Raw genomic sequence first — 13,966 nt, forward strand, 5'->3', positions numbered from 1 at the left:
GCGAAAGGCCATGAATGCATTTGAGAAGCAGGATGAGAATTTTCAAGTTAAGGCGTGTTTGATCAATAGCTAATTCAGATCAGCAAGCACAGAGGAAAAATAGGGGAATGGGAATGGGAATGGGAATGTGACCTAAGAGTTAAAACAAGATAGCAGAATTTTTTGATGCCTACACATTAAGAAAGGCTTGAATAAATGTTTCAACAGCAGATGAACTCAGAGGAGTGAAGTCAGGAAAATTTAGGTGCTGGAAATATAAGGCAAAACAACAAATCCCACATGCAAAGGTGCAGCAATGAAACATTTTTTTTGTCTAAGTAAGCAGAGGAGGAAACCAATATTTTAGTACAAGAGGCAGTAGCACAGCAGGCAGGCAGGTCACTTTCAGTTCCACATAGGAATGATTGCGCCATAACAAATGTCATGACCTCACCAACTCTCGTAATGTGAAAAGGGACCAAGGGCACTTTTCAAATAGACGGTGAACTTCATTTTCCCATTATTGTGTGTACGTGCTTTAACAGCTCACCACAATGCTCCACAGGCTGAGACTGTTTTCATAACTTCCAATAAATCCACCTCAGCAAGATGCTGCTGCACCCATTGCCTCAGTCATTTCTTTGCTGCATTCACTTCACTAACCATCTCATGTAATATGTCATGGTTTAGCTTGTTCTCCCTTTATTATGGTTTTCATGTCATTACCTAGGCTTGATTACGATCCACAATAACCAAGTCAATGTCAACGGGGAAAGATTGCCCATAAAGAAATGATGCCCCAAACCTCAACCCACTCACGCAGAAGCAGCCTTGGAGTTCCTGGGTGGAGAAACCATAAAAGATGGGGAAGTAAGAACTGATACATCAGCTGAAGCTCTATGGGCGGGCAGTGAAGGGAAGCTGGAGGGGAAGACAATGCAGATGAACTGGCAATGTGCAAAGAAAATTTTGCAGCACTGGGAAGTGCTTTTCTGCTTTTCCCAATAGCACAAAAATCATTCCTGCAAAGTTTTCAAAGTATTCTTCCACAGACATTAATAAATAGACCTCATGTTCCACCTAGTGGAAGTGGCTGCAAAGGGAATTAGATATTGGCTACTGTTGAAAGATGAAACAAACATGCTTAACTCTGCTCCTATTACTTCGGTTTTTCTTCAGTGAAACACCAACATCTTATTGTGTACCAAACCTCTTTTTGCATATTTAAGTGGTCTCTCACCTTCTTTGATCGGGAGTACGGCTCACTTGTTTCTGTCCCATTTTAAGATTACACAGGTACAGACAGCAAAAATAAGGCATCATAGTTTTTGGCTTGCTTTCACTAGTGCCTCACCCAAAATGGGATAAATCTGTTAGCAACACATGCTGCAATTTAATGAGTTATTCATTAGAAAAAGGTTTAAGGTCAACATAAACTTTAAAAATTAGCTGAAAAACCTCAATGTTAAAAAGAAAATAAAGGTATCAGTTACAAAATAAAGGGGCTCACCATTCAAGCATTGCATTTGACTATGATTTCCCTTATGCATCCCCCAGTCTGATCTTGTTCACTGCCAATACTCAATTGATAATCACATATATAAGTGGTCTTTTGGCATGGTGGTAGTATCCCTAGAGTCAAGTATCACCTGCCCCAGAGATGTGTCACAGCGTGTCCAAACAGGTTAATTAAAATAACTTTAACTACACACGTGTGATGTTTTGAGGAATTTTTCAGAGATTTGCAGGGATTCAGAGTCTGATTAACTTTAATTGGTCTCAAAAAATTAAATTGGATACAAAACATGGACAGCAAAGCAAGAACAGGCACTTCAAATTCCTTAAATTGACAAATTTTGAACAATAAATTTCAGTAATAATCCCTCAGAATTGAGATCTTGCAAACAGTGTTCACAAGACATTTGGAAGTTAAACAGGTTTCTGCCATAATGATTTTCAACATTCACATCAATTCCTCCAACTACCAAGGCTGGCAAGGTACACAACACCCAAACACACATCACTAGCAAGTAAAATGATTTCAGCCACATCCTTCAACGTTCACTAAACAGCAACCAGGCAATTAGTGATCTATTTACAAAGCACCAGCCTGAGTTCTGAAGAGATGTCACTGGACTCGGAACGCTAACCGTTTTCTTTCCACAGATGCTGCCAGAGCTGCTGAGTTTCTCCAGCAATTTCTGCTTTTGCATGTCTCATGTCTCCAGCATCCATAGCTCTTTGTTTTACTATCCTGGAATATCCAGCCAGGTCACCCTCCAGCAGAGTGGGACATCAACCTGCACAAAGATCCACTGACTTTTATTGCCCAGCGTTGGTTCCTTGCTAAACCTTTTTTACTTGGCATCAGAAATATCATTACCAGGTCAACAGCCTCAAAACCAACAAGAACCATGTAAAAAATGAAAAATTATTCCCATCTGTTCAAAATGCACACAGAATGCTTACAGAATCATTTTTCTTATCAGTGTCCTTTTGATACTCTAATTTGAATGCCAGAGTTTAACATGATTGTCCAATTTTTTTTCCTTCAGATTAAACTGCAAGAAATACAACAAAGACCATTTCCTTATGTGTTATGTACTTCCTTGTGCCAGCCCACTAGGAGCTTTCCATCTGCGAAAATAGGAACATGTCCAGTCTATGCTTAATCAGTATAATAGTTCCAGTTCTGTTTCAGTGTAACCTCAGCACAGTCATTAGGAAATGCTTCCTTCTTATATAAAAAAAATTATAGGTTTGAACATTTCTAGCGTTGCTGGCATTTATTGTCCTTTCCTAACTGCCTTTCAGAAGTCCATCATAAGCTGCCTTCAGAACCACCACAGTCCATTCTGAGGACCTGAGGAGAGTTAGGGATGGAAATGCCAGGATCTTGAACCAGCAATAGCGACAAAACAATGATATAGGCCTTTAGGGTTTTTTTTGTGATAGATTTTTGCAGAGTGGCGCAGATTTCAGGAACCTTTTAAAATGGCAGACAGAACCCAGACTTGGAAGTTGAAGCACCAGGTTAAACAGATCCTATTTCTGCCAGTAATGGGAAGGGGGCCAGTCAGGACAGACATACGCAAGAAACCCCAACTCAGCAGGCTATTTCACAGCAGCGTGGAGTTGAAACAGACCTAATCTTTGCTGTAGCATAGGTCTTATCTCATGGTGTGAGAGTTACCAACTTTTACAGCAGAGATAAATGCTCATAAAGGGCAGATACAGGCTGTAGAACAGCCAAACTGTCAAGTTATTTCAAATTTTTTTTAAAATTAGAAGATACTCTGTCTGAGTCTGGTTTGAAAAGAAATTTGTGCTTTTATTTTCAATAGCTGCCTGTTTATATAACCCCTGCATCTCAATATAGCATTATCGCTGCATGAGGGCTTTCCACACGTACCAAATATCACAATGGGGAGGCTGCAGGTTCCGAGTTTGACTAACAGCTTTAAAAGGTTATTAAAAAGTTAGCAATGTTTCATGTGGTTTCTGAATCCAACTGTTTGTTTTTCTTTTTCTGAACAGATTAAGTACTTCAGGGAATCTAAACGCATTGAAGGGGATTTTGTAAAGAAAAATGTTTTTTAAAAATATATAGTGATGTCTGTAATAAATATGTAGAGTTTTATTTCATTTCAGCATAGCTCCGGAGATCTGCTACAGTAGATTCTGGGTGACTTAGCATGAAGAGTGTACTAGGTGCTGGGTGTTTTTGGGGGTAACAGATGCCATGTACAAGGGGTGTTGTATTACTCTGTATTATTCATGACTTGTGTGTCCTTGAATTGACTGACTTGCAGGGCCATTTCAGAGGGTCATCAAGAGTCAACTACATCACTACAACTAGGTCTAGAGCCATATGTAGGCCAGACCAGGTAAGGATGATAGATTTCCTGTTTTGTAGAGCATTAGTAGACCAAGTGGGTGCTTATGATAATCAATGATAATCAATGATAGCTTCACTGAAGCAACTGAAATTAACTATTGATTCAGTACATTAACTGAATTCAAGTTCTCCCAGCTGCCATTGTAGGATTTGAACCTACGTCCCCATAGCTGTTCCAGCGACATTTGGGGCTGTGAAGCAATGTGAGGATTGAAGCCCAGAGGATCAAACATTTAACAAAATAGCTTGGGCGATGTTCCAGAGAACCGAGGCAGACTTTTTAAAACAGCCTGCCTCAGTATGTGGCAGGTCTCGCGGCCACCACCAATCTGCAGCCAGGAAAGAGGGGCCTGACTCCAACCTGCTCTCATCTCCCTGGGACAGAGCTTCTGCTGAGATTTCCTGGCTCTGAGGAACTGCCTCAAGAGCAAAAACCCAGGCCGTGGTTATAAAGCAGGATTGTATGCAACTTGGAGGGGACTTTGTGAGTGGCGACGTACCCAGGCACCTGAAGCCCTTCTTCTTCTTCTCAGTGATAGACATGCAATTTGGAAGGTTTTGTTGAAAGACCCTTAGTGAGTTGCTGCTGTGGATCTTGTAGACTGGCACACACTGCAAACATCATTCATTCGTGATGGAGGGAGTGAAAAGTTAAAGAGGGTGATCAAGCAGGTTGCTATGTCCTGGACAGTATCAACCTTCTCAAGTATTGTTGGAGCTACACTCATCCAGGCAAGTGGTCAGCAATCTATCCCATTCTTGACTCTGTGTCTAAATTGATTTGGGTAATGCAGCAACTTACAGCAGTAAACCAGAAAATATTAAGCTTAAAGATACTACACTATATTTTCCTTACCTTGTACCAAGTTAGTTCAAATTCATCTGAGGTTATATAATTGCTGATCTCCGGACAAGGAAGTCTTTTAGAAGTCCTTGAATGTGAAGTCATCCCGTAGGAAAATCTATTCTGGAAGCATGATACACTGGTAGAGTTAGTAACTGTTAATGAAACAGTTATTTTGACGCAAGATGTTGGATACCTGCAAGTGAATGAAGCGTTAGAATGGTTTTAATACATGAAATTACTAACACATTGGTGAGTTGTTTAAACTAAAGACAAAAAAATGTCACTATAGTCTCAGAGGACCATAGGGCTGTTCTCCCATTAGACAGGGAGATGACTGATGGTGAGGTAACCTGAGGATTACCATGCCTCTGGCGAGGGGTGAGATCGAGAAGACAGGAGTTTTTTGGTAACCTCAGCCAGTACGGGAACTGGCCCCACGTTGTTAGCATCATTCTGCATTGCAAACCAGTCATCCAGCCAATTGAGCTAACTTTTCAACAAAAAATGTTTTACTGAATAGTTAAAGGAGAAAATATGTAAATCATGCATTTATTTTTTTAACAATACCTTCCAGAAAGAATTGATAAAACACAATCATGTTTGTGGTATTTGAAGGGCTCTAATTTCAAGCATCAACCTTGCACGACAGCAAGGATCACAGTGCCTGTGCCTGGAAACAGGACACAAGTAATGAATTTGTGCATGTCTGGCACTTTCCAGGCTGGAGCTGGAGATGTTTACAACCTCTTGCAGTCCACTGTTGAGCAAGGTAAGTCACTGAGGCTGTCTATTCAACAGAGAGCAGACTACATTTCATTCTTTCTTACCACAGGCAAGCAGGGGAGCAAGATTCCAGATCTCTACATGGGGAAACTCACTGCACACACATCACGTTGCAATATCACATGACAATTCTTCCAGTGAACGGAAGAAAAAGGGACTTTCATTTATCATTCATGGGTGTGGCAACGCTGGCTAGGCAAGCATTTATTGCTCATCCCCGATTGCCTTTGACAAGGTGAACTGCTGAAGTCTTTGGAGCGTGGGAAAAGTCCCAGTACCTTTAGAAAGGGAGCTGTAGGATTTAAACCCAGCAAACAGTTAATCAGTGACATTGTTCCAAGTTAGGATTGTGTGTTTGGAGTGGAACATGTAGCTGCTGCTATTCTCATAGATCAACTGCTATAGAGTCCTACGGAAACAGACCCTTCGGTCCATCTTGTCCATGCCGACCAAGTTTCCCAAATTACACTAGTCCCACTTGCCTGCGTTTGGCCCACATCCCTCTAAACCTTTCCTATCCGTGTACCTGTCCAAATTTCTTTTACATGTTGTAACTGTACCTGCATGCACCACTTCCTCCGGCAATTCATTCCACATATAAACTACCCCGTGTGAAACAGTTGCCCCTCAGGTCCCTTTTAAATCTTTCTCCTCTCACCCTAGAAACATGCCCCCTAGATTTGAACTCCCACGCCCTAGGGAAAAGACTTTTACTATTCCCCTTATTTATGGCCCACATGATTTTATAAACTACAATAAGGTCACTCCCCCAACCTCTTACACTCCAGCATCTCCTTATAACACAAACGCCCCCCTCAATCCTGACAACTTCCTGGTAAATTTTTTCTGAACCCTCTTCAATTTAATAATATCTTCCTATAGCTTTTCGACCAGAACTGTACACAGTACTCCAAAAGAGGCCTCACACCAACATCATTTACAACCTCAACATGACATCCCAATTCCTATACCCAACGGTCTGAGCAACGAAGGCAAGCATACTAAACTCTTTCTTAACAACCCAGTCTGTCTGTGGAACAACTTTCAAAGAACTATGCACCTGAACCCATAGGTCCCTTTGTTCAACAACACCACCCAGGGCCCTTCCATTAACTGTGCAAATCCTGCCCTTGTCTGTTTTACCAAAATGCAATATCTCGCACTTATCCAAATTAAACACCATCTGCCTCTCTGAGCCCATTGGCCCAATTAATCATGATCCCTTTGTAACCTTAGATAACCTTCTTCAGTGTCGACTATATCACCAAGTTTGGTGTCATCCACAAACTTCCTACCCATGCCTCCTAAATTCTCACCCAAATCGTTTATAAATGACAAACAAGTGGACCCAACATAGATTCCTATGGTACACCGCTGGTCACAGATCTCCAGTCCAAAAAACAACTCTCCACCACCACGCTCTGTCTCCTAACATCAAGCCAAATTTGTATCCAATTGACAAGCTCTCCCTGAATCCCATGTGATCTAACTTTACTAATCACTCTACATGCAGAACCTTGTCAAAGGCTTTACCAAAGTCCATGCCCTCATCAATCTTTTTGGTAATGTCCTCAAAAAATCTGCCCTCGTCTTTCTAGGAGGTAGAGGTCGTGAATTTGGAAGGTGCTTTGTAAGAAGTCTTGTTGAGTTTCTGCAGTATATCTTGTAGACTGCTCCGAGTGTGTGTCAATCGTAGAACTAGTGAATGTTTGAGGTAGTGGCAATCATGTAGCCTGCTTTGTCCTGGATGGTGTCAAGCCTCCTGAGTTTTTTTGGAGCAGTACTCGTGTAGGCAAAATGGACAGTATTCCATCACACTCCTGACTTATATCTTGATGGTTGACAGACATTGGTAAGATTAAAAGGAGAGTTACTGCAGAATTCTGAGCCTCTGGCCTCCTTTTCAGGCTGCAGTTCTTATATGGTCAATTGGGTTCATTTTCTACTGAATGGTAACTCCCAGGATGTTGGTAAAGGGACATTCACCAATGGTAACGCCACTGAACATCAAGAGGAGATGATTAGATTCTCTATTATTGGAGATGGTCACTTGAGTTGTGTGAATATTACTTGCCACTTGTCAGCCTTAGCCTGGATGTTGTCCAGGTCTTTTTGCAAATGGACACGAACTGCAGTAGTATCTATGGAGCTTCGTATGGTGCTGAACATTGTACAATCATGTGTGAACATCCCAACTTCTGAGCAAATGACGAAGCTCATTAATGAAATAGCTGAAGATCATTGTGTCTAGAACTATCCTCATGAATGCCTGCAGGCAACTATGGTACTGTGGTGATGCAACTACGTCTGACCAGGAGGCCCTGGTTCAAGTCCCATCTGTTCTTGAGGTGTGTAATAACATCTCTGAACAGGATGAATGGAAAATTTTTCTGGAATACGTGCAGGCCCCTGTGGTACAGAAGTAGTGTCCCTACCTCTGAGCCAGGAATCCTGGGTTAAAAATCCACCTGTTCCAGTGATATGTAGAACATCCTTGACAGGTTAGTTAGAAAAGATATCCTCAGGAATTCCTGCAGAAATGTCCTGAGGCTGTAATAGTTGATCTCCAACAACCACAACCATGTTTCTTTGTGTAAGGCGTGACTCCAACCAGCAGAGAGTTTTCCCCTTGATTTGCACTGACTCCAGTTTTGCTGGGACTCCATGATGTCACACTCGGCTAATGCTGCACTGATGTCACGAAAGTTATTCTCACCCATGGAGTTCAGTTCTTTTGTCTGCATTTGGATGAAGCCTGTAATAAGGTCAGGATCACAGAATCATAGCATCCCTACAGTGTTTAAAGAGTCCATTCAGTCCATCGAATCTGCATCAACATTCCCTTTCTCCACAACCCCACATTTACCATGGTTAAGTCACCTAACCTGCACATCCTGGACACTATGGACATTTTACCAATCCACTTAACCTACACATCTTTGGACTGTGGGAGGAAACTGGAGTCCAGGGCAGAAACCGGAGCCCAGGGCAGAAACCCATGCAAACTCCACACAGTCATCCAAGGTTGGAATCGAATCCAGATCCCAGGCGCTGTGAGGCAGCAGTGGGGAGGTGATAGCCTAGTGGTATTATCGCTGGAGTTTAATCCAGAAACCCAGGTAAGGTTCTGGAGACTTGGGTTCAAATCTCACTATGGCAGATGGTGGAATTTGAATTCAATAAAAATCTGGAATTAAGAGTCTGATGATGACCATGAAACCACTAATGATTGTCAGACAAATCCATCTGGTTCACCACTGCCCTTTAGGGGCATCCTGACCTGGTCTGGCCTACATGTGGCTCCAGGCTCACAGCAATGTGGTTGACTCTTAATGCCTTCTGGGTAACAGATGCTGGCCTAGCTAGCAATGCCTTCATCCTGTGAATGAATAAAAAGACCAGTGCTAACACCCAGCCATCATGCCACCCATCCTGAGCATCTGATTATTCCTTTGCAAATGCCACTTGAGGACATTGTTGATGACCCTTTCTATCAGTTTGGTTCTGGTCCAGAGTAGACTGATAGGACAATTCCTACCAGACTACTTACTGCCACGGATTTAGTGTACAGGATATAACTAGCAAGTTTCCACATTATCAGGTGGATGCCTTTTTCAAGAAGGAGGTAAATACAGTTCTTGAGGCTAAAGGGATCAAGGGACATGGTGGAGGGCAGGATTAGGGTACTGAGCTCAATGATCAGCTACGAAACAATGAATGGCGCAGCAGGCTCGAGGGGTTGAATGGCCTACCCCTGCTCCTATCTTCTATGCTTCTATACCAGTGTTGTAACTATACTGGAACAGCCTGATTAGGGTATGGCTAGTTCTGAAGCACGAGTCTTCAGCACTACTGCCAGAATGTTGTCAGGGCCCAAAGCCTGAGCAGCATCTAATGTCTTAAGCCATTTCTTGATATTTATGGTGTGAATCGAATTGGGTGAAGACTGGCATCTATGATACTGGGGATCCCCGCAGAAGTTGAGATGGATCGTCCACTCCATACTTGTGGCAGAAAGTGGATGCAAATGTCTCATCCTTAGTATTGATGTGCTGGACTCTCCTATTGTTGGGGATGGGGGTATTTGTTGCCCCTCCACCACCAGTTAGTTGCTTAATTGTCTACCACCATTTACAATTGGATGTGGCTCAACTGCTGAGCTAAGATCTCATTCATTGGTTGCTTAGTTTTATCTACTATATGCAGCTTCTGCCATTTGGCATGCAGGTCAAGCTGTGTTAAAGCTTCATCAGATTGTCATCTCATCTTTACATACACCCAGTGCAGCTCCTGGCCTATCCCCCTGCACCTTCTGTTGAACCAGATTGGTGGAGTAGGAATATGCTGGGCCATGATGTTACAGATTGTGTTTGAACTTATTTCTGCTGCTATTGATGGCCCACAGTACCTTGTGGATGCTCACTTTCGAGTTTCTAGATCCATTTGAAGTCTGCCCCATTTACTGTGAGATAGTTTAGGGTGTCCTCAATTTCAAAAGTAGACTTCAGCTCCACAACAAACATGCAGCGGTCACTCCTACTCATGCTGTTGTGGACAGATGCCTCTACGACAGGCAAATCAGTGAGGACATGGTCAAGTAAATTGTTCCCTCTTGTTAGTTTCCTCACCACCTGCTGCTGGCCCAGTCTAGCAGCTATGTCCTTTCAGATTCAGCCAACTTGGTCAGTAGCATTGCTACCAAGCCAGTGTTACTTGAAACACTGAAATTCTCCACCCAGACTACATTCTGCATCTGTGTCTTTGTCATCCTCGGTGCTACCTTCAAGTGGTGTTCAACATGGAGAAGTGCTGATTCATCAGCTGAGGGCAGCAGAAACTTGGTAATCAGCAGGAGGTTTCCTTGCCCTTGTTTGACCTGATACCATGAGACTTCATGGGGTCCAGAGTCAACTTTGAGGATTCCAAGGCAACTCCTCCCCAACTGTATACCAGAGCTGCTACTTCAAACCAGAACAAGTAAGGTTGGCAGATTTTGTTTCCTAAAGGATGTTCGTGAACCAAAAAAAAACGTCGTCCTTAGGCCAGCTTTAAAGCATTTTAAAGCATTCAAATTTCACCATCTACCATGATGAGGATCAATCCCATGCCTCTACAACATTAGTCTAGGTGATTGTTTACTAGTGCAGTGACACTATCTTCCCCTTCATGTTCAGCTGGTATGGAAACATAGTCAGAGACTAATGTAGGTCAATGCTCAGTATCCTGGTAACAGTCTTGATGGCAACAGAGGATGCTGTAAGTCCATTTGAGTCAACATGGCAAGCCTGAAGCCACAGAGAGGCAAGGGGTATCTGCTGACCACATAGTTAAAGTCCTAGTGCAGAACATGCATCAGTGAGGCATCACAAATCCCAGAAAAAAAGTGGAGCCAATGGAAATTGGAAGAAAACCCTTTCAAAGGTGAGAGTCATACATGGCACATAGGAAGATTAATGTGACTGTTGGAGACTGATCAACCCATCCTCAGGACATCTCTGCAGGAGTTCCTCAGGGTAATGAGGTCCTAGGTCCAACCACCTTCAGTTGTTTCAACAATGACCTGCCCTCCATCATAAAATCAGAGGTGGGAATATTCACAGATGATTGCACAATGTTCAGCACTTATTGGTGATTCCTCTGATACTGAAGCAGTACGTATCAAAATGCAGGAAGACTGAGACAACAACCAGTCCTGGACTGATAGGTGGTAAGTAATATTTACACTACACAAATGTCAGGCAATGACCATTTCGAACAAAAGAGACTCTAAAGATACCTCTTGGCATTCAAAGGCATTTCTATTGCTAAATCCCCCACAATCAACATCCTGGAGGTTACCCTTGACCAGAAAAGGAAATAGACTGACCATATAAATGAGGCTTTTTTCAAGAGCAGGTCAGATGCTCAGAACCGTGCAGCAAGTAACTCATGCCCCAAAGTCGTCTGACTTCTGCAAGGCAAGAATCAGGAGTGTGACTCCACTTGCTTGGATGAGTGCAGCTTCAACAACACAAAATGGTTGGCAACATTCAGAGAATGCAGCATACTTGATTAGCACCACAGCTAATACCTCTCACATTCACTCTCTGCACCACCAATGCACAGTGGCAGCAGTGTGTGCTTTGTACAAGGTGCTTTGCAAAAATTCACCAAAGATCCTTAGGCAGCACGTTCCAAACTTGTGACTATTTCCATCTAGCAAGACAAAGACAGCAGATACATGGGAACAGCACCACCTGCAAGCTCCCCTCTAAGTCACTCACCACCCTGACTTAGAACCATATTGTCATATCAAACACTGAAACTCCCTCACAAACAGCACTGTGGATGAAATAATACCATCTGGACTACAGTGGTTCAAGAAGGCAGTTCACCACCAACTTCTCCAGGTAAACTAGGAATGGGACATAAATGCTGGCCTAGCCAGTGATACCCACATCCTATGAATGAATCAAATAGAAATCCTGCCATAATGAATGTGACTGGTATAATTACTGGTATGCTGAAAGATTAGTTTCACTATATTTGCAGGTATCCTGCAGTACTTCGCAGAGTAGGTGTCAAGGCTTGCGGTGATCTGTTTCATACTGCGCAATCACACTAACATAAGGGCACTATCTTTAGCATCAGTGTGTACCTGGCCACAAAGGCAATGTAGAAAAACATTTTCTACAACAAAAACATTTCAAGCCAAAATTTTAAAGTGAATAATGTCTACAGCTTACAAAAGCATTAAATCACTCCAGAGCATTCCCTTGCTGCTCTTAGCTGTACTAGTGTTCCTACACAATGCTGTCCAAGTGGCTGGAAACTAGAGATGGTCTTAGAGGAAAACACAGAGGAAAATTTGGCCGAGAAGGCACAGCTACAGACTGTACCATCTCAACACTTAAAAGAGAATAATGAAAGCTTACCTTATAATACAGACATAGGAGCCACTCTCTTCCAATGATACCGGAAGGAACCAAAGCAAATCATCCTCCACATGTACCCTTTCCTTGTTGTCTGCTGTAATTACTTCAGATGTTTTGTTATTATACCACATCACGCTGTAGTTCTGTGGTGTATTCTCAGATGTTTCCAATTCCAATTCAGGACAGCTAATGACAACTCCTTCTCCTTCCAGAACAAAGTGGCGATTTAAATCAATACCCTTGTCTAAGCATGATCCTACAAACAAAAACAAAGATGGCGCAACAAGAGTCAAAAGTACTGGAAGACAGATGCATTATTTATGACAAGACACAATAAGTGATTAATCACTTTGTGTATGCACTTGAGAAAATAATCTCTTCAAGTCAGTGAAGCTCTGAAAAAAAGGATGTTGAAAGTAAACCGAAACAAATTGCATGGATTTCAAAACTACATGTAGTGCTGACAAGAAGGGAAAACTGTACACCTACAATTACTCACCAACATCTAATGGAGTTTTCCCCAGCAACCTATGGCAATTCGAGATCCATTTCAGCACTGTGTCACCAAATGTGGGCCACTAATTTTCTTAAAGTATAGGAACTTCATCATTAAATGTAAATAAAATGAACTGAAAATAATTTACCAAAAAAAAAGCAGGTAGAGAACGACCTGACAAACATAACTATTTTCTGAAGTTCTACAATAAAATGGAAGTTTTGCTTTATTATGCTTTGATACAAAGAAAGACAGACAGCAACGCACACAAAGACAGATTTATACTCGAAACGTCAGCTTTCCTGCTCCTCTGATGCTGCTTGGCCTGCTGTGTTCATCCAGCTCTACACCTTGTTATCTCAGATTCTCTAGCATCTGCAGGTCCTACTATCTTTGGATCAACTTGGCACTTCTGCCTGAAAACAAATGCAAATGCTTCAGCCTTATCTTTCATACTGGTGTGCTATACTCCCCCATTGTTGAGGACGGCGATAATTGTGAAGTCTCTACCTCCTGTCCGTTGTTTATTGTGCACCGTCTTTCATGACTGGATGTAGCAGGACTGCAAAACTTAGATAGGATCTGTTGTTTGTGCATTTGCTTAGCTGTCAATCAAATGCTGCTTCTACTGTGAGGCATCCAAGTATTCCTGTGTTGTAGCTTCACCAGGTTGACATCTCAGTTTTAGATGTGACTGATCTGTTCTGTAATGCCTTCCTACACACTTCATTGAACTAGGGTAGATCTCCCAGCTTGATGGTGATAGTAGAGTTGGGAATATGCGAAGCCATGAGATTACAGATTATGATTGAAAAAAAATGCTACTGTTAGCAGCCTACAGGAACATCTAGGCTGGAGTTTTTGGGTCAATTTGAAATCTACTTTGCATGGTGGCAGTGCTGCATCAAATAGTACAGGATATCCTGGAGGTGAATGTAGGTTTTTGACTCTCAGTGCAGGACTCCAACTCTACAATCATCCCTCGCTCCGATACCAAGGTCAACAGATGCATCCACAACAGGCAGCTCGGTAGGTCTTTCCCTCTTGTT

The 13,966-nt window shown here is 42.4% G+C and overlaps 1 protein-coding gene across 4 annotated transcripts in view; it reads right to left on the reverse strand.

The window, feature by feature from the left end:
- LOC109920170 (interleukin-1 receptor type 1-like) overlaps nt 1-13,966 on the reverse strand; it is a 54,706-nt gene that overhangs the window by 15,135 nt on the left and 25,605 nt on the right. For all 4 annotated transcript variants that reach the window (XM_048598251.1, XM_048598252.1, XM_048598249.1 and 1 more), the window contains 2 exons: nt 12,422-12,677; nt 4,734-4,917 (listed from right to left, as the gene is read on the reverse strand). In XM_048598251.1, the coding sequence (XP_048454208.1) occupies nt 4,734-4,917; nt 12,422-12,677 (440 nt within the window). The remainder of the gene's footprint in view (nt 1-4,733; nt 4,918-12,421; nt 12,678-13,966) is intronic.

Source organism: Rhincodon typus, chromosome 6, assembly GCF_021869965.1.
Source record: "Rhincodon typus isolate 14 chromosome 6, sRhiTyp1.1, whole genome shotgun sequence".
Lineage (NCBI taxonomy): Eukaryota > Metazoa > Chordata > Chondrichthyes > Orectolobiformes > Rhincodontidae > Rhincodon > Rhincodon typus.